The sequence below is a fragment of the Balaenoptera musculus genome, chromosome 13, assembly GCF_009873245.2.
Source record: "Balaenoptera musculus isolate JJ_BM4_2016_0621 chromosome 13, mBalMus1.pri.v3, whole genome shotgun sequence".
NCBI lineage: Eukaryota > Metazoa > Chordata > Mammalia > Artiodactyla > Balaenopteridae > Balaenoptera > Balaenoptera musculus.
The window spans coordinates 31796822-31824725 of record NC_045797.1 but is presented as its reverse complement, the minus strand read 5'-3'; the positions used below and the strand labels follow the sequence as shown (position 1 = coordinate 31824725).

Sequence of the window (27904 nt, the reverse complement as noted above, 5' to 3'; positions counted from 1 at the left end):
TTTTTTGTTTTTTTTTATAGCTACTTTTTATTTATTTATTTATTTATTTTTGGCTGTGTTGGGTCTTCGGTTCGTGCGAGGGCTTTCTCCAGTTGCGGCAAGCGGGGGCCACTCTTCATCGCGGTGCAGGGACCGCTCTTCATCGCGGTGCGTGGGCCTTTCACTATCGCGGCCCCTCCCGTTGCGGGGCACAGGCTCCAGACGCGCAGGCTCAGCAGTTGTGGCTCACGGGCCCAGCCACTCCGTGGCATGTGGGATCTTCCCAGACCAGGGCTCGAACCCGTGTCCCCTGCATTAGCAGGCAGATTCTCAACCACTGCGCCACCAGGGAAGCCCGATACCTTTGGTTTTTATATCAGGGTAATACTGTTCTTATAGAATGAGTTAGGAAGTTTTCATTACTCTTCTATTTTTTATAAGAGTTTGAGAAGGATTTGTGTTCATTCTTCTTTAAACATCTGATAGAATTCACAGGTGAAGCCATCTGGTTCTGGGCTTTTCATTGTTGTAACTTATTGATGACTAAATCAATCTCTATACTTGTTTTAGGTCTATTCAGATTTTCTATTTCTTCTTGGGTCAGTTTTGGTAATTGTGGTTTTTAGTACTTTACATTCCTGCTTTTACTAATTTTAGTCATTTCATTCATGATTTTAGTACTTTTCTCTCTTCAGGGTAGCTAAAGTTTTCTCAATTTTGTTGATCTTTTGAAATAACCAACTTTTCATTTCATTGATTCTCTGTATTTTTCTATTCTCTATTTTGTGTATTTCCATTAAAATATCATTTCCTTTTTCTTGCTGTGAGTTTAGTTTGCTCTTTTTTTCCAAGTCTCTTAACTTGAAAGATTAGGATATTGATTTTATTACTTTTGAAGTAGGTATTTATAGCTATAAATTTCCCTCTCCACAGTACTTTTACTGCATCCCATAAGTCTGGATATGTTGTATTAATTTTTGTTCATTTTTTTCTTTCAGCACTTTGGATATGATATTCCTACATAGTTTCTGGTGGTAAATCAACTGTTAATCTTATTGATTATCCCTTGTACATGGGTCACTTCTCTGTTGTGGTTTTCAAGATTGTCTCTTTGACTTTCAACTGTTTGATTGTAATGCAACTCTGTGTAAATCTCTTTGAATTGATTCCACTTGGAGTTTCTTGAGCTTCTTGAATGTGTAGATTAATTTTTTTTTAATTTTGAAAAATCAAATTCAGGAAGATTTTGACCATTATTTCTTTAAGTGTTCTTCCATTCCCTTTCTCTCACTCCTGTCCTCTGGGAGTCCCATTTGTACATATGTTGATATACTTAATGGTGTTTCACAGGTCTCTTATGCTCTGTTCATTTTTTTTTTCCTCTTTTTTTCTGAAACTGGATAACTTCAATCAACTTTCTTCAAGCCTGATGATTCTTTTCATGCCTGTTTGAATCTGCTGCTGAGCTACTCTATTGAATTTTTCATTTCAGTTATTGTACTTTTCAAATCCAGAATATTCTCTATTTGATGAGACACTCTCCTTAGTTTCTTTAGTTCTTTCTCTATGGTTTCCTTTGAACATATTTTTAAACAGCTGATTTAAAATCTTTGTCTAGTAAGTCCAACATCTGGACTTCCTCAGGTATAGTTTCTATTGATTGCTTTTATATTTCACTGTGTATTGTTTCTTCATATCCTTTGTAATATTTTGTTGAAAACTGCACTTTTTGAATATTATGTGGGCAACTCTGGAAATCAGGTTCTCCTCCCTCCCTAGGATTTGTTGTTGTTGCTGCTTGCTGTACTTTTGGTCTTTGTTTTTTAGTGGCTTTTCTGAACTAATTCTGTAAAGTCTGTATTCTTTGCCATGTATGGCTACTGATGTTTCTGGTCTGTTCATTTATTGGTTACCTAATGATTTGGACAGAGATTTCCTTAAACACCTGGAACCAAAAATTCTTACAGCTTTTGCCAACAGGCTCTCTGTGAATGTTGACGCATACATTTAGCATCTAGTCTGGAAGTTTACAGCTCTGTCCTAAGCTTCACGTTGTTACGCTTGTGCAGCGTCTCAAGGTCTGCCAGTAATGAGAGTGTAGGGCTTCTTGGGTCTTTCTTGAGCAGGTACACAGCTCTGGGCATGTATGTAGCCTTCTATACTCCCAGAAATGTTTAGGAGCTCTTCAAAGTTCTTCATTCCTTACTCTTTCTTTTCATGCTTCCAGGTTAGTCTGTTGTTTGCCCAGCTGTTATCCATTGCCTCAGGCAGCCGTGGCTAAAATATTTCCTTGTAATTGTTTTTGACAAATGTTCCTGGGTAGTGGCTTTAGTACTAGTTGTGTTTTGAGTCAAGTGAGATGAAGATAGCCTTTCAAGCAGTCTTCCAAAGAGTCACTAGTAGGTCAAATAATGACAATTCTTTGTGAATGGGGTTTGTTCTGCTCTCTCTGGTATTGAGAATGGGGACCGTTATTTTCAAGGCTGTTCCTGAGCTGGGGAGTGGGTGGTTGGACTAGGGTAATTTAAAACACCACAAAGCTAAACATTCTAACATAGATTTAGCTGTTTTTCTTGAATAAGTGCTCCCCCGTGTTATTGCAAGCCTTTGGTTAATTTCCAGATTCCTATCAAAACTGATTCTTACTGTTTTTGACATTTTTTTTATTGCTTTCATGGAGGGACATACTTTTTGGAGTTCCTTACTCTACCATTTTGCTGAAGTCCTGTCTGATCTTGAATAACCATACCAATACTGGACATTTGAAGATGTTATACAGTATTTCAAGCAATTTCATATCCATTTTCTCATTTCATTCTTATAACAAAATTTGAAGTCAAGAAGTAAATATGCCTTTTATAGATGAGGAATTTGAGGTGCCCTGCATACAGCTACTCTGTCTTCCCAGCTCATCTGTCATATTATAATTGTGATTAATTTGTTTTCATAGGTAGACCATGAACTGCAAGACAGGATAGATAATGCTATTTGTACTACTAGCATAATTCTTAGAACAAAGTACAAATTTTGGAATTAAAAAAAAAAAGAATAATGAATAAAGTTTAACACATGAGACCTCTTTCCTGATGAATGGATTCATGAAATCCTACGGTGTTAGACCTGGAAGTGTCCTCACGGGCTACATCGGGAGGGAAAGGATGGTTTAGGACTTAGTTCCTTCCCTAATGTTTCAACAAAACCAACTCCACATTAGTTTTTTCTCCCCATGTTCTTTTAACAAATATTAATTGAGCTCCTACTCTGCCCCAGGCATTGTACTAGTAGCTAAGAACTTAGAAATTAATAAGACAAACTCCTTGTCATGAAATTTACATTTGTGAGACAAAGAATGAGTATATAATTTCTAGAATTAAATGTAAAAAAACCCCAGAAAAACAAAGAAAAGCAAAACAAGGCAGGGTAAGGTAGGAAGGGCACTGGAAGACACAGAATTATTTTAGATAGTTTTAACAGAGATGTCTTTTCTCAGGTGAAATTTAGGCAAAGATATGAAGGAAACGAAGGATCAGGCCATCTGAGAATGTAGGGGCAGTGTTATAAGCAGAGGAGCAGCAAATGCCAAGACCCTGAGGTGGGAGAGGGTTTAGCATGATCCAGAAGGAATGAGAAGGCAGGCATGGGCTGAACAAGGGCAGAGTGCCATGTATGAGAGAGGTGGAGATCAACCAGGTCAGCTCATGGGCTGCCTTGGTAGATTTTCTTTGAGTAAATAGTTCTATGGATAAAGAAAAAGCTGAAAAATACTCAGTTTTATATTATAATTTGTGATTATTGCTCCCTTTTTTGACCTTTTAAAAAAACTGAAGTATAGTTAATTTACAATGTTGTGTTAGTTTCAGGTATACAACAATAATATATATATATATAATATATATATAATATTTATTCTTTTTCAGATTCTTTACCATTATAGGTTATCACAAGATATACAGTACAGGATATCTTGTGATATACAGTAGGTCCTTGATGTTTATCTGTTTTATATATAGTAGTGTGTATATGTTAATTCCAAACTTCTAATTTATCTCTCCACCCTGCACCCCATCCTCTCTACCATCTTTTCCTCTCTTTCTTCATTCCTTCCTTTTCTTATCTTTCTTACTTTTCTTTCTTTCTTTCTTTGTGTTACACACCAACAAAGGGATCTGGACCATGTTCTCTTTACCTGTGATAAACACAGCACCTGGCACATAAGGATACTCAAATGATATTTTTGAATGAGTGAGGAAATTGAGACCTGAAAGGTAAAGTAGCATTTTCAAGGCCACACAGCTAATTAGTGGCAGAGCCAGAGCTGGACCTATATTTAGTTCAGTTTCCACTACTTTACCACATCCCTTGCACGGAATCAAAAACAGATCCAAAGAATTTTGCAATTAGCCTAGCTTGTCATTTCCTGCTACTGCCTCCAAGTATAGTCTAGTCACCCAATCACGCAGCTAAGTCATTAGCAAAAGAGTACTTGTTGTTTCATTGAGTCAGGTGAAAGTTTTCATGGTGACAGTCAGCATCAAAGATACAATGTGTTGTAAAGAACCAAAAGGTATGTTTTGGGAGGCAGGGTGGAGGGGCTGGACCATTGGTACAATGTCCCAGGTCAGGGAAGGGTGACTTAGCTGCAAACCTTCCTTAATGAGGGAAGAGAGAGAAAGGAAAAATAGCATCAAGAAATTGTCAAAGTAGAAAATGCCACATTTACTACTTTGCAGATGCAGAGGCCAGAAAGCAGACAGAATCAGAACACACATTGTTAAAATGACCCATAATGCTTTGGAGAACAATAATGTGATTGGCCAAGGCTTGAAGCATCTCTTTCAACACCAGCACAGGAGGTCATCCATGTCTCCACACGATGTGCAGCAAATTCAGGTGGACCCGAGCCTGAAATGGATCTGGAAAGCAAGAACGCATGTGCTAAGACTGATGGTGTCTCCACCCACCCCACAGCTCTGAATGAGTCCTACAGCAGATCCAACTGCCATCCAAGACAAAGGAAGAGATGAATTTTCATAGTAGGTGGGGCAAGCCAGAGACCGCAAGGGAAAGTCACCAAATCAATAGGAATAGGAAATCTGGCCAGAAGATGGCAGTTGTTATAGTCAGGCCAGCCCAAGTCTCTCGCTATGACTGATGCTTCTACCAGCCTAACTGTGACGGAAATAGCTTGTGTTGCTGCTACATTTCAACCAAGAATGAATGGAGTAGTTGGAAGTAAGTAGACTCGCCCAGACTTCCACTCGCATTGATGGCAGCATCCAACGGATTCCATGGATGGAATACGAGATGCCCAGCACACAAAGGCTGCTATCGCTCACCTGCACCAGAAGACCTGAAGTTTACATAACAGATCGAGGTTGTACAAACATCCCAGAGGACAACGCTGATGAGTAGTTGAAACTTGCCAGCAGTGCAGACAAGCAGCAGGCCACCCACATCAAGCAGGTCTTTGAAGAACCAGAAATCTACTCAAATCTTCTTCCAGCTACAAAAGAAGCTTAAGTGCTACCACTGGAAGTTCTGGGAGATGGAGTGGGATGGGATCTCATGGAAACCACAGGACATCTTCAGGGACATGCACCAGGGTCTGAAGGATGTGGAAGTGAAGGTGGCTGGCTTCAGTGAGAGTGTGGTCAGCTTAACAAAGGTGCGCTTTCCAGCTTCTCCCGGCAGCCACTCAGGGGTGGGGGCCATGATCTCAAAGCCCAAGGAGATCATCTGACTAGTTGGAGCAAATTTGACCACGTGGAAATCTCTCAAACTTGATGCCCAAAGGAATCATGTAATTTTAGAGCTTGAAGGGATCTTAGAGATTCTTAGAGATTTTGGCAAAGCCGAATCCCAGAGAAGGTAGGCAAGCTGTACACCACCACACAGACAACAGCAGGGTAGAAATTTGAGCCCAGCATGTTAGCCTTCCAGCCTAGTCCTGGAGCCTCTTTACCCAACAGAATGTAAAATGGAGGAATACAAAGTTGGATGCAAATGATCAACTGACGTGCTGAATTGATAAAGCGAAGACTTTTAAGGACCAAGTGTTGATCCAGTAGACAGACTCTGGGCCACTGCTAGCATTTCATTTGTCTAAAGGCACCTCTTCCTCTGGGTGGACTCAGGCCACAGGAAGGCCATCAGCTTGGCACGAGGTGTGTGGGCAGGGCTTCAGCCTCTGCATGCCTTCTTGTCTGGGTAGTTTGTGTAGGAGACACCCTGGACAGTCTCATCCAGCAGTCTGGCAAATTGGGGAAAAGTTACAGGGAAGCCCTTGATGTAGGAGGATGGTGCAGGGAGTCAGGGAGCTTTGGATACTCTTTGGTATCCATAGCCCAGTTCTGTGTGCTCTTGTCTAGCTAATGGGGTCAGAACTCAGCTTGAGGCTGGAGGACTTCACACTGTTCCCTGACCTGGTTCCACCAGCGTGTGTAGCTGAGTTCTGTGACTGTCACGGCTTAAACCACAAAACTGAGAGACTGCAACCAGAAGCTTCTCTTCCCCGCTGTTGCCTCCAATACCAGAATGCATCTCTCCCCTATACCGGGCGCTTAGGGCCAGTTCTAGTTGCTTTCCTGGCTAGAGGTGGCACTGAGGCCTGCTGCCTGGAACTTGGGGCTCCAACACACTGCCAAGCCTTTGCTCACAGCTGTCCCCTTTGTCAATCAGAAGAGCAGAAGCAGGGTCTGGCCGCACAACCATCTTGTCTCTCTAAGACCAGGGCAGTTCACTTCCACCGCTGGACCTTCCATACGGCCTCTCCACGCCTCCTGCCACCTACTCCAAGGAGTTCCATCCTCTTGCAGGGCAAGGCTCACCTATTTCCTGCCTGAGCATGACTGAGATGCAGAGTAGCTGCATTACTGTCTTTTCCTCATGGGTTCCAGGAGACAATCTCCCCACGGAAAATAGTCTGAGCTTGGAATTCTACCAAAGCACAGATTATTCTGCCTGGTTTCTTTAATACATACACAGAGAGTCTTCTAAGGAACCACATCCACTAGTAGACTGTTACACCAGTAACAGCCTCTGGTCCTGAGGTGGGTATTTTGAACATTTGTGACTTTATAGTTGATTGTCTCTATTTGTATATTTAAAGTATACATTGACATATGCTAGTATCACATTAATAAATTTTATATAAGGTTGTTTTAAGATACTCTGTTTTTAGGAAAATACCCACACCAAACTGCTAATAATGGGATTAGGGATAAAGGTAAGTGTGAGAATTTTCATTTTCTATACTCAGTATGGTTTGAGGTTTGTTTTTTTTTAACAACAGCACATGTTACTTTTGTGATCACAGACAAAACTTAAAAACATGGGAAATATATACTTCACATACTATGCCTAATTAAACACTACACACACACACACACACACACACACACGCACGCACATAATGTATTCTTTATTCTTGAGAATAGTATTTGATGTGGGGAGAGAGAGAGAGAGCACGAGCAGGTGCAGGTGAGTGTAGAGTCTGGAGACACCTGAACATGGATGAGGTGACATCATCAACAGGTAAAAAGCTGATAAGGTGGTTAAGTGCTGCCATACAAAGTGGCATTTCTGTCTGGGCAGCTTCAACTCTTCTCAGACCCTTCCTTCCAAGTGACGGCTTCTGCTCTACTTTACCTAAATTACAGGAAGTCCTAGTCCTTTGTCTCAATATTCACACCTTTCAGCCCTCCCCCGCCTTTTGGTTAATCAACATTGAGAGCAGTTTCATTAGATGAGCTATATCACTATAGTCTGGCTTTTGGCAGTGATAAAAGTGCTTCCAGGGGTTTGCCATGCATATCACTTGTCTTCCACCTCCCCCCACGCCCCTGCACAACCGTCTACACACACACACACCACACACACACACACAACTTGAAAATGGTCTGAATGCAAGACAGTTTTGTAACTTATTCAATAAACCATGCAAAAGATTAATTACACATTTTTACATTTAATTTGAGTTCAGCCTTCTCCTGTGCCTTTCTCTACACATACAAGGAGCACAGAACTCTGACACTTGACTTTCTGTGGAATGACATCATCTTCTTGGCCCTGTGCCTGTGGCTGTTCTCCTGGCTGAAATTCAAGCAAATGTCAGGCAGATTAAAAATCAGAAGGGGGAAATATGGTTGTGTGAAATCAACTGGATCAACTCACATTTATTATAAAGCAACTCTGGGCAGAATGCAGTAAAGGCTGAAGAATCAGAGAAAGCTTAAGATATTCCCAAAGTGAGAGTGTTGATTTGAATTCTTAAATTAAGCTACTGATCCAATTTCCATTTTTACATTTTGTGATCTTGGCTAATTTGATAGGCAAAATTTTATTCCATTGTTTTTAGATGAAATTTCTTGGATTACTGGTGAGAATAAGCCCTTTAAAATACATTTTATTGTTATTTGCATTTCTTTTTGTGAATTGCCTATTTGTATATTTTGCCCATTATTCTTTCGAGGTACCAGCTTTTTCCTTATTACAAAGTAACAGTATTTCATATACTAAGGATCTTGACCTTTTGTTTGCAATATTTGCCATAAATAATTTTCCTAGTTTGACATTTATCTTTTAGTTTTGTTTATGGTTTTTCTGACTTTCAAATGTTTTAATGTAGAAAATTCTATCCATTGCCTTTGGGGTTCATCTATTACCTTTTTGTTTTTTGCTTAGTAAAGGCTTTACTCATGATCTCATGAATCTCATAAATTTTTATCAGTGTTTTCTTTCAGTTTTTAATTCTTTGAATTCAACTGTTTAATCCTTCCTTATTGCATTTTGGAATATAGTGTGATATAAAGATCTAAATTAATGATTTCCCCTAATAGGTGAATCTCCTATTTGTTGTAATTAATGCACCCTTTTCTCATTTATGAAATTTAAAGGATTATACAAATAATATAGCGTCAATAAAAAAATCAGAAAATACAAATAGTGGAAATGAGGGGGAAAACACTTGTATTTTCTTTCCACTCTGAGTTGAGTGTTAGCAATTTCCTCTGCCCTTCCAGACATTTTCTTCTCTAGATGATGCATACATTTCCCCTACAAATGGAATCATATTGCAATATGGTTTTGTTACCTGATGTTTTTCCATTCAGTAATGTATCATGACTATCTTTCCGTGTCAGTCAATATACTTTTACAGCACTATGTCCTAATTAACTTTTCATTGAAATATATTGTACATTCAGAAATGTGTACATTTCATAAGTGTACAGCTGGATGAATTTTTACCAACTGAACACATGCATGTAACCAGCTACTAGATCAAGAAGAAGAATATTACTAACACCCCCAAAACCCTCCAAATGGCTCTTGCCTGTGACCTCTCTTCCCCAAGGGTAACCACTGTCCTTCTGTCCTGACTTCTAACAGCATAGATTGATTTCATAGTCCTATTTTTGATAGCTACATTGTATTCCATCATACATAAATGTATACTTGCTATGGGTTAAATTGTGTCCTCCCAAAAGATATGTGAAATCCTAACTTCCAGTACCTGCGAATATAAACTTATTTGGAAATAGGGTCTTTGCAGATATAATCAAGTTAAGATGAAGTCATCAGGGTGAGTCCTAATCCAATATGACTAGTGTCCGTATAAGAGGAAAATGCCATATAAAGACAGAGACACACAGAGAAGAAGGCTATGTGACCATGGAGGCGGAGATGGGAGTGATGCAGCTGTAAGCCAAGGAACACGAAGGACTGAGAGCCACCACCAGAAGCTAGGAAGAGACAAGGAAGGATTCTACTTAGAGACTCAAAGGGACCATGGCCCTGCCAACACCTTGATTTCAGACTTAACTTCCAGAACTATGAGAGAATAAATATCTGTTGCTTTAAGCCACCTAGTCTGTGGTACTCTGTTATGGCAGCCCTAGGAAACTGATAACCCAGTTTTGATGACTTTTGGGTTTTTCTTACATTTTATTATTTTATAGTGTTATGAATATTTATTTTTTTCCTTAGAAGAAACTATAAGAATGAACTATCTGAATCAAAGAATACTAGTAGACAATGTGAGTACAAAGTACGTAGTAAGATGATGGCTATGATTCACCAACTCTATCTCTAAGTGTTATACTTGGTGATAGAGGTGATGTGGGCTCCTTCCTTTGTAATGAATTCTCCTGTAACTCCAGTCTCACCAGGATTCCCTAGCCTGTGGGTACAGTGGGCCCACATAAAGATATAACTCACTTCTGCCACCACCTCCATAATCAGAACATTCCAGCCCCTTATCTCTAGGAGTCTCTGGGGTGGGGCGTGAGGCAGTGGTGGTTATCATTCCAGTTCTTGAATAATCCTCTCACCTTCTTCTCCTTAACGTCCCAACACATCCTCCATAAAGACTTTGGGGGGCCTGACTGTGCTACTCCCTCTGAGAGCGCATAAAGTCAGTGGAAAGGACCCATCTCATCTTCAGAAGCTGAGCTGCAAGGTGCCAGGGCACCGTGGCATTCCATGTGGTCCTCATTGCATTAGAACCAGGCAATGTTTCTTAAACAAGGAGAGAAGGCCTTTCTTAGCCACTGTGTACCAGGAACCCCCAAAGAGCCCTTCCTGTTTTGTCTTGTGTCCCAGAGTCCTGCTGCCTGTAGCCCCTTCACCTGGGACTTAGCTAGGAAGATTGGAATCCGAGGCAGACACCGCGTGTCAGCTGCATTACAGTCCCCATGTAAAATATTCCAGATTGATGATTCTACAGTTAGACTTCATGCCGGGATGTATCCAGATCTTAACAGTGAGCACACTTTCTGCTCAAACTCATTACCTGCTGTCTTCTTGAGCCTTCATAATATTTTGATATTCATAAGTAAAATATCCTCTTATTTCTCTTCTTTTTCAAAAAAAACATTCTTATAAGCCATGACCTGTTTATTTCTCCAGATAAATATATAAATAATATTGTCGACCATTAAGAAGTTGTCAGGGATGGCATCAAACCAATGAAATTAAGAAATTTGACATCTTTGGCATGTTTGGGTTTCCATCAGGAATGAGAGCATGTCTCTGTGCCTAGCTGAATCTCCTTTCACATCTCGTCCAGAGGGATTTGGGGAGCTGGAGAGGAATGGCAGAGAGCAGTCCAAACAACCTGCTGAGTGGGCTTTGGGAAGCCGATCAAGCATTGCTGGCTCGAGTACAGGGGAGGTCATTGAAAAAGGAGGCGGGATGAGTTCTGAGCCAGCTCTGGGTGTCTTCCAGGAATTCTTGATTTTTTTCATGGCACTGGATGAGAGTGTGTGCCCAGGGAACAAATCTGATGAAAGCAGAAAATAAGCTGATTTAGTAAAATTTGTCAGACAGGAGGAATTGTGGCTGAACCCTGGAGCCAAGGAGCATGGAAAGAGGGGTAAATTGAAATCAGGTAGCAATGTGTCCTGTGGGTGTGGCTAAGCAGAGAGGCGGGGCTGAGCTAAATTTCAGGAGGCTTGGATTCCAGTCTGAGCTCTGAAGTCATGCTACTCTGTTAACCTTGGGCTAAAGGCCTTTCCTCTTGAGCATCTGTTTGCTCTTTTCTCGCTATAAGAGTGCTCACTGAAGGACCTCTAAGGCTCTCCTTGAGCTGGGTTTCTAAGTGGTATTTACTAGAGCAACACGGGAGTTGCATGGCTGAAAAAAGCCCCGAGATGTTAAACGTTCATGTCTAAACCAAAGGACATAATTATAGAATGATGTGATGAAGAAATGAAATTTCAAAGCACCTTTGGGGTGATTCCTGCCAGTGGAATAGGAAAGGAAAAAAATCCAAGGTAGCTCAAGAACATTATTTAGGGGTGAGTGGTACCTAAAAGCACTAAACGAGTGCTTTCCAAATGAGTTCTTTCTTTTGGTTTTGTTGAGTGAGGGCTCCCTGAGGTGAAATTCTCTCAGATATTGTGACTTGCTTTGCAGGTGGGATGAAGCAAGGAATGTGCCCCTTGCAGCAGGAGGCTCCAACCACAGAAAAAATTTCCAGGTCATTGGTGTCTTTGGGGCTACACATTTGAAAAAGAAATTACATCATTGGAGTTCCAGATTTTTAAAAACTCATTTCCTTTCCTTATTATTTTTTTTTTAAATTTTTATTTCCAGATTTTGCCATAAGCCTAGGTTTAACTCTGTCACAGAGATGAATTATTAAAATTGGGCCCCAGATGTCTGCTTCACAGATGGAGGGGGATCCCCTGAAGCCTTTGGCAGAAACTGACATGTAGGGACTAAGTCCTTCAAAGGAGTCCCCACCAAGAGCTGCAGTGCATAGAACCTGCCAGACTATATCTGCTTCTAATATTTCCATTTCCCCCATGGGGGTCCTGGCCAATAAATTCTTCCAATTATGCCCTTATGACTCCAACTCCAGAAGTCACCCAGTACCTCACTGCTCTGAAGGTCAAAAATGTCTTCATTGTGGCTAGCATTATTGTTAGCCTCAAGAACCATTCATTGCCAGGTTTTTGAAGGGGAAATAGGAAAATTCTAAGTTTTGCATGGTACCCAGCCTCCAAGATGGCCTCCAAATCAGTCCCCAATGATCCCCCTCTTGGTATTCACACACTTGTGTGGTCCCCGCCAACGCTGTGGCAGGGTGTGCGCGAGTGTGTGAAAAATAGCATATTGCAGAAGAGGGGAGGTCAGCTACCATGTAGTGAGGTCACTCGGGCAGCCTAGAGTGAACCCCACATGATGAGGAGGAACTGAAGTCTCCAGCAACAGCCAGTGAAAACTAGAGGCTTGACAACAACCTTGTGAGTGAACTTGGAGGTGGATCCCCCAGCCCCACCCCAGTTGAGCCTTCAGATGAGAGTACAGCCCTGGCTGACAATTTGACATCAATCTCATGACAGACCTTGAACCTGGAACCACCCAGCTATGCCACTCCCAGATTCCTGACCCTCAGAAACTCAGTGAGGTAATACATATTTGTTGCTTTCAGCGCTGAAGTTTTGGGGTGATTTGGAATGCAGAAATAGATAACTAATGCACTCTGTGCTTTGTTTTTGATTTTCTGAGTAAATAGGAAGACATGCTATGTGGAATGAACACACATATGCTATATGGAATGACAGGTCAACATGTGTCTATCTTATATCCTTCCTGAGTTTGGGGCGGGATCAAGGAATCCATATGTTTAACTAGCACCCCAGATGATTCTTATCATCAGGAAAGTTTGAGAAACAATACAGAACAGGATTCAAAAATGAATGAGACATACCTCTTCTTCAGGAAACTGTGCAAGATGGAAAGCAAATTGGTACACAGAAATACATTTGAAGAGAGGCACCAAGTGGCAAGGAAAGGTTTGAATAGCCTTGGGGGAATCAAAGAATGCTTCCTGGAAGAAATGACACATGAGTAGATCTCAAGGGTTGGTTAGGACCTCAGGGAGCAATATATGGAAAGAATCACAGAGTGAGAGTAACTGGTGGCATTTATCAGGGGCCTGCATTGCACCAAGCACTTTACCTGCCTCATCTTATCCAGTCCTCACAACAGTCCTGTGCAGTAGGAGCTACTGTCACCCATTTTACAAGTGGGAAAGCTAGGCTTTGGTTAGCACACTGTCCAAGGTCACACAGCCCCTGTGTGCAGTACTAGGTAGAAAGGAGATAGCTGACTCTATCTGTCATGCTTTTAACCGCTATCGTGTTCCATGTCCTAGGGGACATGAGACTCAGAAATGTGAAAGGCTGGAGCATTTTTGCAAAAGACAGTAGTTTTGTGGAAATAACAGAAGATGGTGTCCATGGAGGGATATGGGCCAGGGGAAGATACTGTATGAAGTGCTGGAACCTGGCAGTGGTTTCCTAGTGCAAGCTCAACTCATTCATTTAGTGAATGAGGAAAGGGAGCCTCAGAAAAGTTCTGTGACTTGCCTGAAGTTTGATAGTGGCAAAGAGGAGTAAAAGTCCAGACCCCTGGCAGCCCCATTTCCATTGTGGACAACTGGAGGCCAAACTTTGATGCCTTACTAACGAGGTCTGAGCTCTTCCATGGCTTTTTTTTTAAAATAAATTAATTTAATTAATTTATTTTTGGCTACGTTGGGTCTTCGTTGCTGCGCGTTGTGGTGTGCGGGCTTCTCATTGCGGTGGCTTCTCTTGTGGCGGAGCACAGGCTCTAGGCACACGGGCTTCAGCAGTTGTGGCTCGCGGGCTCTAGAGCGCAGGTTCAGTAGTTGTGGCGCACAGGCGTCGTTGCTCTGCAGCATGTGGGATCTTCCCGGACCAGGGCTCAAACCCGTGTCCCCTGCATTGGCAGGCGGATTGTTAACCACTGCGCCACCAGGGAAGCCCATGGCTTATGTTTTTTTTTTTGGTTTGTTTGTTTTGTTTTGTTTTTAAACAATTTTAAGTGTACACTTCAGTGAAATTAAGTGTATTCACAATGTTGTGCAACCATTACCACTATCCATTTCTAGAACTTTGTCATCAACCCAGACAAATTCTGTGTCCATTAAACAATAACTCACCATTCCTCTTCCTCATTCTATTTTCTGACTCTATGAATCTGCCTAATCTAGGTACCTCATATACGTGGAGTCATGTGTTTATCCTGTTGTGTCTGGCTTTTTTCACTTAATATAATGTTTTCAAGGTTCACCCATATTGTAGCATGTATAAAGACTTCATTTCTTTTTTCCCCCATTTTTTCTATTGTGGTAAAATACATATAATATTTACCATCTTAACCATTTTTAAGTGTACAGTTAAGTGAATTAAGTCATTCATATTACTATGCAACCATCACCACGATGCATCACCCTAACTCTTTTCATCTTGCAAAATTAAAACTCTGTACCCATTAAATAGGAACTCCTCTTCCCTTACCCCGTCAGCCCTTGGCAAGTGCCATTCTACTTTTGGTCTCTATGATTTTGATGCATCTAGGTACCTCATATAAGTGGAATTATGCAGTATCTGTCTTTTTGTGACTGGCTTATTTCACTTAGTATAATGTCCTTAAGGTTCATCCATATCCTATCACGTGTCAGAATTTCCATCCTTTTAAAGGCTGTAAAATACTCCGTTGCATGTACCTACTACATTTTATTTATCCATTCATTTGTTGATAGACGTTTGGGTTGGTTCTACCTTTTGGCTGTTGTGAATAATGCTGCTATGAATATGGGTGTACAAATATCTCTTTCAGACACTGCTTTCAATAATTTTGGGGATATACCCAGAGGTGAAATAACTGGATCATATGGTAATTCTTTTTTTTTTTTAAACTTTTCAGGACCTGCCATATTGTTTTCCACTGTGACCGCATCACTTTACATTCCCACCAACAGCACGCAAGGGTCCCAATTTCTCCACATCCTCGTCAACACTTTTATACTTCATTCCTTTTTTCAAGGATAAGAAATATTCCAATGTATGCGTACACCACATTTAAAAAATCCATTTATCAGTTGATGAACATTTGGGCTGTTTCCACCCTTTGGCCTGTTGTGAACAATGCTGCTATGAACATTGATGTACAAGTATCTGAGTCCCGGCTTTCAGTCTTTTTTGGACGTGGAATTGCTGGATCAAAAGCTGATTTGATATTTAAGCTCTTGAGAAATCTGTAGACTTTTGGAGATCTGCGCTCTGTAAGTTAGCTCTGGTCATCCTAGCCTTTGGAACAGATATCCCTGGGTGGGTGGGAGGCCTCCTCTCTCTCCCGCATCCACACCGCTGCCCTCCCCCCACTTCCTTGCTTTCCGGAAAGCGGTTCTCAAGAGCCTCTAACACAGAGGTCAAGCGGCTGAAATGCAGCTGACCCCGGCGTCCAGCTGGGCTTGTCTGAGGGAACTACCTTTGGGTCGCTCCCAGCGTCTCCTGCGAGGGCGGTGTGGGCAGGAGGAGAGGCGCCTCCCGGTTCTCTGAAATCTCGCCAGCTCATCGGGCCCGACCGCCCACTCTGGCGGTGGCTCCGGGGCTGACCAGGTGAGCGCAGTCCCCAGCCCCGGGCGGGCGCAGCCCTGCGGGATGGGAGCCTCGGGCGCCCAGTCGGCGCTGAGCCGGGCTCCGAGCTCCACCGCCCTCGTTCCCGCCCCAGGCGGCCGTTCCGGAGCCTGAGCCCAGGGAACGCGCGCTCCCTCCCGCGTGTCCTCGCCTCGAGCTGCCGCTTCTGCGTCCCCGACACTCCGGCCCCGGGGCGACTCCCGGGGTCCCCAGCCGCGCGCGTGCCTGGGCGACCCGACGTGCCCCTGCCTGGAGCCCCGACCCCCTCCCCCTCGTGCCTCCCGCACCCGGCGGAGCACGCCTCCCCGAGCCGGGCACCCTGGCCCTGGGCGCCCCGCGGTCGCCGGGGCGGGGACAGCGAGGGGGGCGGGGGGGCCGGTGGCCACGCCGAGGAGCCGCGGTCCTCTGATGTGCGGCGGCGAGCGCGCAACTCCCGCAGAGCCCAGCCGGGAAAGAGCCGCGAGCAGAGGAGGGAGAGAGGGGACCTGTGCTCTTCCTATGGGCCTCTGGGAGCAGCGGCTCGTGTCCCCGGACCCGGAATAAAGAGCTCAGGACCTTGTTCGCCCGGCGCCGGGATGCCGCAGGTACGGAGCGCGCCCTCCGGGGCGATGCTCCGAGGACTCCGCGCGGCACCGGCCGCCAGGGCGCGGGGGCTTTTGAGTGGGGAGGGGGCTTTTCAAGAGACTCGCGCTCGTGCTCATTTCTGCAGGGGACCCGGTCTGTCCCCTCCTTCTGTCCTTAGGCGTAGCCTCTGAGGCTCCGAGGACAAAGTTGGGAGCAGGAGGGGGCTTATCAGCAGAGGCTGCAAAGAGATGCTTCCAGAGATGGGAAGGTCTGGCCAGGGGGGCGATCCCTAAACGCAGGGGCTCCAGAGGACACCGGGTGGCAATGGGGTTCCTCCTGGGGAGGTGAGAATGAAGGAGAAAAAAAGATCGCTGGACAATTTCTCCCCAAATCCCAAATCTCCTAACACCCTGTCCCCCCAAGAAGTTTTTATGCTCTTTGCTTTTAAAACATGACTTTGAGTCTTCCAGGTAGCGAGCTTGCAGGGTCCCTCTCCAGAGGTGGCGCGCCTCGGAGACCCACAGGGCCCGCGAGGGGCGAGGACTGTCCCACGCCGACTGCATCCTTCCTGCCTGAGTGGCAATCCTGGCTCCCTCTGACCTTTGCGCTCTGGGTTCTGCTTCACACGTGATAGCAGCAAAGGGCAGGGCCTGAGAGGGGCAGGACCGATGCTCAGAGGAGGAAAGAAATCTGCGAAAAATGGAGGTGAAGTGTTGGGGGAAAGACGGGGGACTGGGGCCGGGCCTCCCTGTGCAGAGGGACTTTAGTTCTACCCCCAAAGGCAGGCTCCAGACATGTCACCTTTGAGGGATGTGGGCAGCATGCTTTCCTGGGGGTCCTAGGAGTCTTCCCTGTGTCTCCCTTTCCCAGGAACCTCAGGCTTTCACACTTCCCCTCCCTCTCTGGATTTCCTGCCCTCTGTGGAGCTCTCTTAGACCCCAGCCCTCTTCTTACATCCCAGCAACCTGGCCTGATGTTTGCAGGCTCTGGGAGGGACTGGGGCTGCAGGGAGAGGGAAGGGGACATGGGGATTCTCGCTCCCTCTTGGTTCTCCATCCCCTCCGGTGCAGCTGACAACCCCCTCCTAGTACCCCAGCCCCATCATCTGGGTCAGGCGTGCCCTCCTCTTCCTCGAAGCTGACCGAGGAGGCCTGGGTCCTCACTAGTAATTCCTTGCAGTCCTAGGATGTAACATCCTCCCTCTCCAGGGACCCCCATGCTTTACAGACATCACTGATCTCTTGCCCGGAGGATGTTGAAACTCTGAGAGCTCAAGCTATTTATCTCAGGACACACAACCAGCCAAGGAAGGATTTTGTTCCAGAGTCCCCTTTCTAAGCCACTCAATGATTAGGCTGGGACTTCACTCTTGCAGCCTCTGTCTGAGGAGAGGCCTTGGTAAATGCTGTGCCTGGCTTCTAGGGTCACAGCAGACTTGGAAGTAGGAACAGGAAACCTAGTGAGGAGAGGGGAAGGCAGCTGCTACATACGCTCTGATTTTAAAGCAGTGTTTTGCCAGAAGGAAAGAAGCATGGAGAGCAGTCAGGCCTGTCTCAAAAGTCTTGCCTCTTCAGTGGAATTCAGAATAATTTTTTAAGCTACAGAATGGGACAATTCCACAAGGACAAAGTTCAGGCTGTCAGGACAAGGAATGGAGTTTGGAGCAGGTCACTTTGGTTCTCTTCAGCCTCCCCACACTCCTAACTTTGGTCCCTGAGAAAAAGTGCAACATTCAGAATCTTCATTGGAACGGGAATAAACTGAGTTAGTGCTTGTTTGTCTCTGTAACAATCTAACCTTCCCTGAACGAGTGGGTATGTGGTTTTGATTCCTTTGTTTTCTTTCCCTGGTTCCTTTATTTCCACTCCATCACCCAGTGTTCACTCTGGGCAGGTGGCTAATGGGTCAGCTTAGTTTGTAGAATGGTTTTAAATTTGGACAGGTTCACTTACATATGTAGCCAATTGTTTGTATGTCTTTCAAAGGCTTAGGATGGAGCTTGGATACTGGACCCCAAGGACGCTTGCAGGGACAATCTGACTCATTAAGGGAAAGCTGAGTCTCAGCAGAAAGGGGAGACATCAGCCTAACGACATCTCCCCAGAGGAATTCCCAGGAGCGCTGCTCAAGGCTTCACCTGGCCAGCTGGAGGTCACCATGGGGGTCATGGATGAGAACGCCACAAACACCTCAACCAACTCTTTTTCTCTGCTTGACCCCCACGGAACCCAAGCTGCTTTCTTCCCATTCAACTTCAGCTATGGCGACTATGATATGCCCTTGGACGAAGATGAGGATGTGACCAATTCCCGGACCTTCTTTGCTGCCAAAATTGTCATTGGCCTGGCGCTGGTGGGCATCATGCTGGTCTGTGGTATTGGCAACTTCATCTTCATCGCGGCCCTGGCCCGCTACAAGAAGCTGCGAAACCTCACCAATCTGCTCATCGCCAACCTGGCCATCTCTGATTTCTTGGTGGCCGTCGTCTGCTGCCCCTTCGAGATGGACTACTACGTGGTACGCCAGCTCTCCTGGGAGCACGGCCACGTGCTGTGCGCCTCTGTCAACTACCTGCGCACCGTCTCTCTCTACGTCTCCACCAACGCCCTGCTGGCCATCGCCATTGACAGGTGAGTGAGGGGTGGGGACAATGAAGGAAGGGGCAGTTGTGATTGATGACAGGTATCTGTATTCCCCAGAGCTGTGAATGCATGGGGGGCCCAAAGGTGGCCCATTTATTGAACAGTGCGAAGAGTTCTAGTTTTCCAGCAGTAAGCAGGCAGGAGGTAGTGGAGCCCCCTAGAGTTGGGCAGCAGGAAGGCTTTTGATCCCTCTGTTATGGACAATGTCCTAGAGGTTGTATCTGTCCAAGGTCTAGAGGTAGGCAGCTCCCAGGAGGTGTGGAGGGACAAGTTTACGTTTCAGGCAGTTACCTCTTGAGTCAACTTGGAAATCTTGAGGGAGGTTTCTATCTCATCAAGACATCCTCTACTGAAACGTGATGTCCCTACAAACACCGGTTGATTTTTTTTTATTGTTATGATGATTTAAAAAATTTTTATTTTATATTGGGTATAGTTGATTAACAATGTTAACACGGGTTGAGGGATTTGTTCTAAAAAACAAACAAAACAAAACAAAACAAAAAAGGGGACCCATGCTTACATACTCTTTTTTGGTTGTTGCAGTAATCAGTTGGCTCCTTTTCATACGTTAGTGTACAACAGTACAGAAGAGCTATTTCTAGTGATGGTAAATAAAATCAGTAAGAGCAGCCTATGCAAATCTTTCCTATGTTATCTCTAGGCTTTTCATTTAGTATAATTGCCTGTGCTAATGGGCCAGAGTAGTTTTTGTTCCCTTGGAACAGTTTTGCAGGCTCCTGTGCCCAAAGGTGGACTCTTGTTACAAAACACCTTGTTGCAGTCCAGAGACAGTTACCCTGAGGGTCTAATCGGGCCTCTGTGTACTTGGATCTGCACAGCCCGTCTCTCTCTCTTAACCCAGAGAGCCTGAAGCACAGATGGTCTCCGTGTCCCATGGCCTCAGGGCTCTGGTGGCGTTCAGCTCCCTCCCCCCGCAATCAGGACACCCCAGGACAGTGTTCCGGGGAGGAACACAGCAAATAGAGCTTGATTTCTGAAGCCATCAGTGGGACGACCAGGGGTAGAATACCTGGAGTGGTAGACCACTCCCAAGGGCAGGGCGTTGAAAAGGAGCCTGGCCTTAAAACCTAGGAGGATATTGGAATTAGCACATTAAACGACCCTCGGTCTGTCACCCATAGAAGGTGTCCAGAGGTGTCATCCCTGCGCCAGGCTTGGCCAAGCTCTTCCACGTGAGTCACGAAGCCCCCATGGTGTTCTGTCCACCCAGGAACGGACCGTGGGTGAACCTGTAGAAGGCGCAGGAGGGGGACAGTCAAGCAGAGTATCTACCCCCCAAGTTCCCTTCACAGCTGTCGAGGAAGATCTCCAGGGACCTTGTCTCTGAACTCTTCTGAAAGTGGAAGCTGCCACCATCCCTCTTAGCACATGAACAGGACAAAACATATGGGGTCATTTCTTGAAGTTTCACTCTGGCAAGACAGTTTTTCACAGAAGGTGCTCTCAGCCACTGAAAGTGGGGTAGGTAGGTGCCTGCTGCGGGGCCCCTGCTCCCTGGGTGAGACCCATTTTACCATGGAGCGGGCTACTCGTAGAAAGGGGTAACACTGCAGGAAGAAATGGCTTCAAGGGGAATGGAAGCCAGGACAAAATCAGGGCATTGGGCTATTCTGAACATGTAACATGTATGTCAATCAATCCACCTCCATCTACTGAACTCTTTCAAACTCATATTCGCCTTTCATATGAAACTCAGCTTGTCTGAAATATTGCAGGCATTTCTCTTACGGTGGGTATTTTAATCGGGAGCGTGCTTTGCATCATGGGGACGGCTATTGTTTAGAGTGGGGTTGTGATTGGAAACTTGAACCCAGACACTGGGTTTGATTTTGTTAGTTTTAGGCAACTAATTTTTGTCTTGATATAACAAATATGGCCACAGTTATAAAAATATCTTTATTTTTGTTTAATGAAGTTTCTGTAGGAATAGTGTGAGCAGTTAGTCTGCCTGGGTTTAAACTCCTACTGCACCACTTATTAGCTGCAGGGCCTTGTGTTAGTTAGTTGACCCTTCTCTGCCTCAATTTTCTCATGTATAAAATGGGAATAATTAGAAAACCTAATGTATTGGATTGCTTTGAGGATGAAATGAAATAATACATGTAAGTGTTTAGAACAATGCTTAAAACAGAGTAAGCACTCAATAAACAGCAGATGTTATGCTTTGTAAATTAACCCTTAAAGGAATAACAACAACAAAACCAGATAAACTAATGACTATTTCCGATTGGCTAACCTCTTTGCTTTCATTATAGTGATTGTTTTTGTGATGTGATTAAAGAAATAATGATACAAAGTTTCTAAGAAACAGGGCTCTCAAGATATAGTAGAACAGAACTATTTATTTCCCACCCTGTTCTCTGTTTCTACTGTTGGTTCCATGGTTCTCCCAGTCATCTAAGCTCAAAAATCCCCTTTGTCCTGGCTGCTCTCTCCCTTTCTCCAGCATTCACTTAATTCCCAGGCCCTGACAATCCCCTCTCACCCAGGGCTGAATTATCATAGTCTCCTCTTGGCCTTCCTGGGCCACAGGTGCCTCTCAGCTCCGCCCCTCTGCCAACCCTACTCCCTCACAATCCATCCTAAGCATTCATTCATTCACACAATGCATTTTTATAGAGCGACTTACAAAGTTACAAATACTATTTCAAGCACTGGTGATACGATGGTGAATAAGCAAAAAAGCTCCTTGTGCTGATGGAGCTTGATGGAGAGAGAACAGTCAGGCAAGCAACCAAGGAAGGTAATTTCAGAGCCTGAGAAATACTCTGAGCAAAAACAAATAAACATAACCTATAATGGAAAAGAATCCGAAAAACAAATACATATATGTATAACTGAATCACTTTGCTGTACACCTGAAACTAACACAGCATTGGAAATTAACTATTCTTCAATAAAACAAACAAACAAACACTCAAGCAAACACTGAGAGTGACCGAGGGTGGGAGACACTCTAGCTGGGAATCAGGAAAAGTGTCTCTGAGAAGATACTTGAACAGACCTCTGAATGATGGGGGAAAAAAACTGGCCTTGTAAAGACTGGGAAAGAGCATTCCAGACAAAGAGAATTCTAAGTGCAAAGGCTTCGAGACGGGAGCAAACCTGAAGGTGCTAGGAATAGCGAGAAGGGTTCCATGGCCCAGGGGAAGAAAGCAAGACTGCAGCCAAATTAATCTTCTGCCTCATACAGCCCTCCCTCTCTTGCTCAAAAGACCTCTAACAATGCCACTGTATACAAAATATGGCTGGAATCTTTTCATCTGCTTTTCCAACATTTTATTATCGAGCTCCAGACTGCCTGCCAGTCTCATGCTGGGTAAACACACTGATGTCCTGTTTTCCAAAAAAAGTTGCAATCTTTTTGAGAACTGTCACCACGGCTTATTACATTTCTGTTCATCCAGTGCTAGGTACTTGCTGAGGGTGAAGTTTTACTAAGATCCTAGGTGCCCAGAATTCACAGACAGCAAAAGGTTATAAAAGAAGTAAGGCGTGATCCCTGCTCTTGGGAAGCTTACCATCCAGAGTGCGGGGGAAGTGTGAGAGCTAACACAGGAAAGTTAGGGGGTAAGTAAAGGGTCAGTCTGAAATGAAATTTAGAGAAGGGGGAGATCGTGGCGTAACAGAATAATCAGAGGAGGCTTCATGCAGGAGATGGACTTTTTACAGGCTTTCTACAAATGACGTTCAGCAAAGGAGAAAAAAGGATTTCCAAGAGGGTAGGTAGAACTGTGTTTGCAAAAGCCGAGAGGTGAGAATGCTTGAGGTGAGGGTGAGGTCCGGGGAGCTGGGGGGGGGGGGCGGGGGGACAGGGCAAGGAATGTAAAAGAGTAGAGATCAGAAAGAATAGGGTCCTGTTCTAGAAGATCACAAAATCTAGGCACAGGGAGTCAGACCTGAGGGTAGCAGGGAACTGCAAAATGTCCTCAGAGGACTCTGTCCCCCCAGGTCTGGGTTTCCTCTTTGATGTGGAGACACCTGCACTGTCCTCGGGGTATATTTTTTGGATCTCAGGCACATGGGGCACTGGGGTCCCTCCTTTTTTTATCCGGAATCCAGGGGAAGCTGGCCAGTCTGCCTGCCTGTTGGCAGCTCTCTTGTACTGTCTGGACGAGGCAGCTAAGGCATGAGGAACAGCACTCAGCCTTAGGAAGCCCAAATGCTTCCTGGTGAGCTTATCAGTTGGGGCCGGTTGGCCCAAAAAGCAGGTTGTACATTTGCTACCCATCCCATGAGCCGCCTAGTAGCTACTGTGACCGCCACTTCGGTGATTAGACCTGGGGCTGAGTCCTGGGGCAGAGAGGGAGCTCAAATGCTCTCTGCTTAATCACCCAGCCCACTGTCATCACACAGTTAGTGGCTGGACATTTCTTTGTCCAGCAGCCTTTATTCTTTGTTCTCTGGGAAATGCTGACTCTAAGTGGATCTGGACCTGAACCGCTGTAGTGGCAGACACGCTACAATGCCAAGGGCATACTCCTAAGGAAAGTAGCTGCCAATTGCCCGACTCCTTTTTGGAACATCAATAGGTCGAAGCTGACTATGATGAAAAGAACAGAGGGGCTGCCAGGATGCCAGAGGGCAGGAGGAAGGGATATTGCTTGCTCTGGTTTGAGAAGGAAGGAACAATTGGCGTGTTGGCGAGCCCACTGGATTTGGAGCAAGATACAGATGGGTCTACATCATGGTTCTGTCGATTACTAGCTGCGTGGCTTTTGACAGGTTATTTAACTTCTTGAAACCTCAGTTTGCCCTTCTGTAAGATGGGCATCTTTGCTCCCTTACCTATTCAAATGAATTAGGGTTATCTAATGAGAATGTGGATTTGAAAACACTCTGTAACTGTAAGTTGCTTTACAAAGTCAAGCAACTATTACTAATAATGGAGTTCTGAGCCTAGCATACCCAAGGCTGGTGGCAATCCTTGAAACAGTTTTCTGCAATTTGCTTATTGGTTAATGTATTTGGAAGACCTCTTGCACAGCTCCTGGTGCTAACTTTGGGGATGGAGGTGGGGTGATGTCAGGATGAACTAACTATCTGATGGGCAATCACAGATTAATTTTGATGTGAAGATAAGTAAATCCAATAAAATAGGTCCAATAAAATAGAAAGTAGCATAGAACTTGCAAATGCAGTATTTGCCAGTAACAGGTGAAAGAAAATTGCTTGCTACACAGAATAGCTCTAAAAATACATTTTAGGATACTAAGAGTTTCTTCTTGTATATTAATAGCCTATTGTTTATGTGCAGTGTCTCATTGGAGCTTCACAGTATCTCTGTGAGCTTGGTGAGGCACTTGATATTCCCATGTCACAGATGGGGAAATTGAGTCCTCAGGGCTAAGAAAATGAAAAATTCGCATAGCAAGTTTGTGGCAAAGCTGGGAGTAGATTCTTGGTCTTCTAGATCAGCATTCTCCCCTACATGTTCATTGGAAAAACACTCTGAGTTTGAAAATATCATAAAGACTTGGGAAATTACTAGTGGGAAAAGAAGGAACAGAATCATATAGTGAACGTTCATATAGCAAGCAATTACGAATACAGAAATATTCTTTGAGAGAGTAATCAGCAGAACACGGTGGGGTAGATAGAGAGGGAGAGAGCTGGTGAGAGCAAAAGCTCGAAACTCTTAGTTTTCGTTATGACTCAGAGCAGGTTTGGTGCCCTCCATACAGCAAGAGCGGCGTGGTCTTCATGTGCATTGACAAAAGCATTGCCAACACCCTGCAGACATTCCCATTTCACCCTCAGCATCCACCCTGGGAGACTGGCGAGTGCCAGGGATTGTTGCTGGTGGCAGAGCGTGACAAGCAGCCAGATGGGCGACCAGAGGGTGGACCCAACCCATCCAACTTCATCTAACAGCTGGTAGCTACAAGAGAGCAGAAGCCTTGTGCCACTGAACTCTCCAGATGACACTCAATGGGGTTGGCTGTCTGTGTTGTGGGAAGGACAGAAACAGCAGGAATATGACACACAAAAAAAGAATGACCCTCCTCTTCCAGTCAAAATCCCAAGTAAGATGACCTCAAAGGGATCGGCTGAGAAGGGAACAGAATTGTTTAGCTTTCCTTCAGGCCCCTGTCACGTCTGCCCTTGGCTTTACCAGGGATAAGCTGTGGACACGTGAGGATGTGTTTATTTCCAGCGTTGATTAGTCATTCCCTCCCACTTCACTTGCCATCTTTCTCCTTCTCCTGCGTCTACCCCCTGCCACACACAGAACGTCTTCCAGGAAACCAGAGCTCTCTGTCTAAGTATGTGCACTCTCTCTGGGAAGGAGGCTTTCATACTGCACGAATGACTCACATCCCCCGGAAAATGCTCTCTCTTCTTTTCTGGACAACTGTGGTAACAGCAGTGTGGTTTTAAGGGAAAGAACAAAAGCAATATCTTTTACTGTCTGTTGCTTTGTGGTTTAAAAAACATGTTCGTGTATATTCTCAATTGATTTTCACATCAACCATGTGAGATAGGGTTAAATGTTTTCTATCGAGAGTTCTGTGGTATTTGACCTTGAGAAAGTCACTCATCTCTCACTAAGCTCCATTTTTCAACCTGAAAAATAAGATAAATGGTCACATGCTTTTCCTCCACCTTTGCATGCAGAGCAATGTTTTTAAAAATGTGGAATGAAGGCAAAACTTTGCCCACTGTTTCTATCAGAAAGGGCAAATCCTCCCAACAACTCTTTGGAATTATCAGGTCCTTTTAGCTCTAAGCTGTGCGGTAATTAGGATGAATGGCCCTGAAAACAGGAAGGACCCGGGAACAGTGCCAGGCTAGAAACCGATAGGAGATGTTATTACTACATTTAATAATAATAGTTACCATTTATTGAGTATATACCGTGTTTTAAACTGTGCCAGAAATTGTGTCTATATTGGCACATTTAATCTTTAAAAACAAACAAACAAAAAAACTTTTGCAGATAAGGAAATTGAGATTCAGAGAGATTAAACATAACTTGCCTGTCCTGGGCATATATCCAGACAAAACTCTAATTTGAAAAGATAAATGCACCCCTATGTTCACAGCAGCACTATTCACAATAGCCAAGACATGGAAACAACCTAAATGTCCATTGACAGATGAATGGATAAAGAAGATGTGGTATATACATATACAATGGAATATTACTCAGCCATAAGAAAATGAAATAATGCCATTTGCAGCAGCATGGATGGACCTAGAGATTATCATAGTAAGTGACTATGTAAGAGAAAGACAAATACCATATGATATCACTTATATGTAGAATCTAAAATATGACACAAATGAGCTTATCTATGAAACAGAAACAGAAGAGACTCGCAGATATAGACAACAGACTTGTGTTTGCCAAGGGGTGGGTGGCGGGATGTGGGAAGGATGGATTGGGAGTTTGGGATTAGCAGATGCAAACTTTTACATATAGAATGGATAAACAACAAGGTCCTACTGTATAGCATAGGGAACTATATTCAATATCCTGGAATAAACCATAATGTAAAGAATATGAAAAAGAATATATATATATATATATAAAACTGAATCACTTTGCTGTACAGCAGAAATTAACACAACATTGTAAATCAACTATACTTCAATTAAAAAAAAAATAAAAACTTGCCTGAGGTTGCACAGCTATAAGAGGTGGAGCTGGAGCTGGCATTCAAGTCTGCCTTTCCTGGAAGCCCACATAACACTGCTCTTTCCCTCTACACCTACCATTTGATTGTGCCTCAATGTTGTAAAAATAACGTTCTCCTCCAGCACTTCCTTACCACAGTGGTTGATCCCATTTGTGTCCTTGTCCTAGATATCTGGCCATTGTCCACCCGCTGAGACCCCGCATGAAGTATCAAACAGCCACTGGCTTGATTGCCTTGGTGTGGATGGTGTCCATCCTCATTGCCATACCGTCAGCCTACTTCACCACTGAAACGGTCCTCATCATTGTCAAGAGCCAGGAGAAGATCTTCTGCGGCCAGATCTGGCCAGTGGACCAGCAGATCTACTACAAGTCATACTTCCTCTTCATCTTCAGCATTGAGTTCGTGGGCCCGGTGGTCACCATGACCCTGTGCTATGCCAGGATCTCCCGGGAACTCTGGTTCAAGGCTGTCCCTGGTTTCCAGACTGAGCAGATCCGGAAGCGGCTGCGCTGCCGCCGGAAGACGGTCCTGGTGCTCATGTGCATCCTCACCGCCTACGTGCTGTGCTGGGCGCCCTTCTACGGCTTTACCATTGTGCGTGACTTCTTCCCCACCGTGTTTGTGAAGGAGAAGCACTACCTCACAATCTTCTATGTGGTTGAGTGCATCGCCATGAGCAACAGCATTGTCAACACCGTGTGCTTTGTGACCGTCAAGAACAACACCATCAAGTACTTCAAGAAGATCATACTGCTCCACTGGAAGGCTTCTTACAGTGGGAGTAAGTCCAGTGGGGACCTTGACCTCAAAACCACGGGGGTGCCTGCCACTGAAGAGGTGGACTGCATCATACTGAAATAACCCCAGATCAGGACCTTTGGGACCCTGAGCAGTGTGCTTAGGTACATGCTATCAACCAAGAACACTTGGTTTGCTGCATAGGGCAAAGCAAATGGACAAATATGTCAACACTGTGTTCAGGGAGCTCAGAATCTCTAAAACTGGTGTGATTAGACACCATCACCAGTGGCCGACATTCATTGAACATCTAGTTTGTGCAAAGAGTAGGCACTGGTGAAACCTATATATGTTGACGATA

General features: G+C 44.5%; 1 protein-coding gene and 1 pseudogene across 1 annotated transcript; both read left to right on the top strand.

The window, feature by feature from the left end:
• Positions 1-4494: 4494 nt before the first annotated feature.
• On the top strand, positions 4495-5719 carry LOC118906355 (annotated as a pseudogene).
• Positions 5720-7487: 1768 nt separating this feature from the next.
• Positions 7488-27666, top strand: PROKR1 (prokineticin receptor 1). Its single transcript, XM_036873825.1, has 4 exons — positions 7488-7512; positions 15912-16513; positions 18543-19123; positions 26970-27666. Exons 1-4 carry the CDS (start codon positions 7488-7490, stop codon positions 27664-27666), a joined length of 1905 nt encoding a protein of 634 aa, XP_036729720.1.
• Positions 27667-27904: the final 238 nt, after the last annotated feature.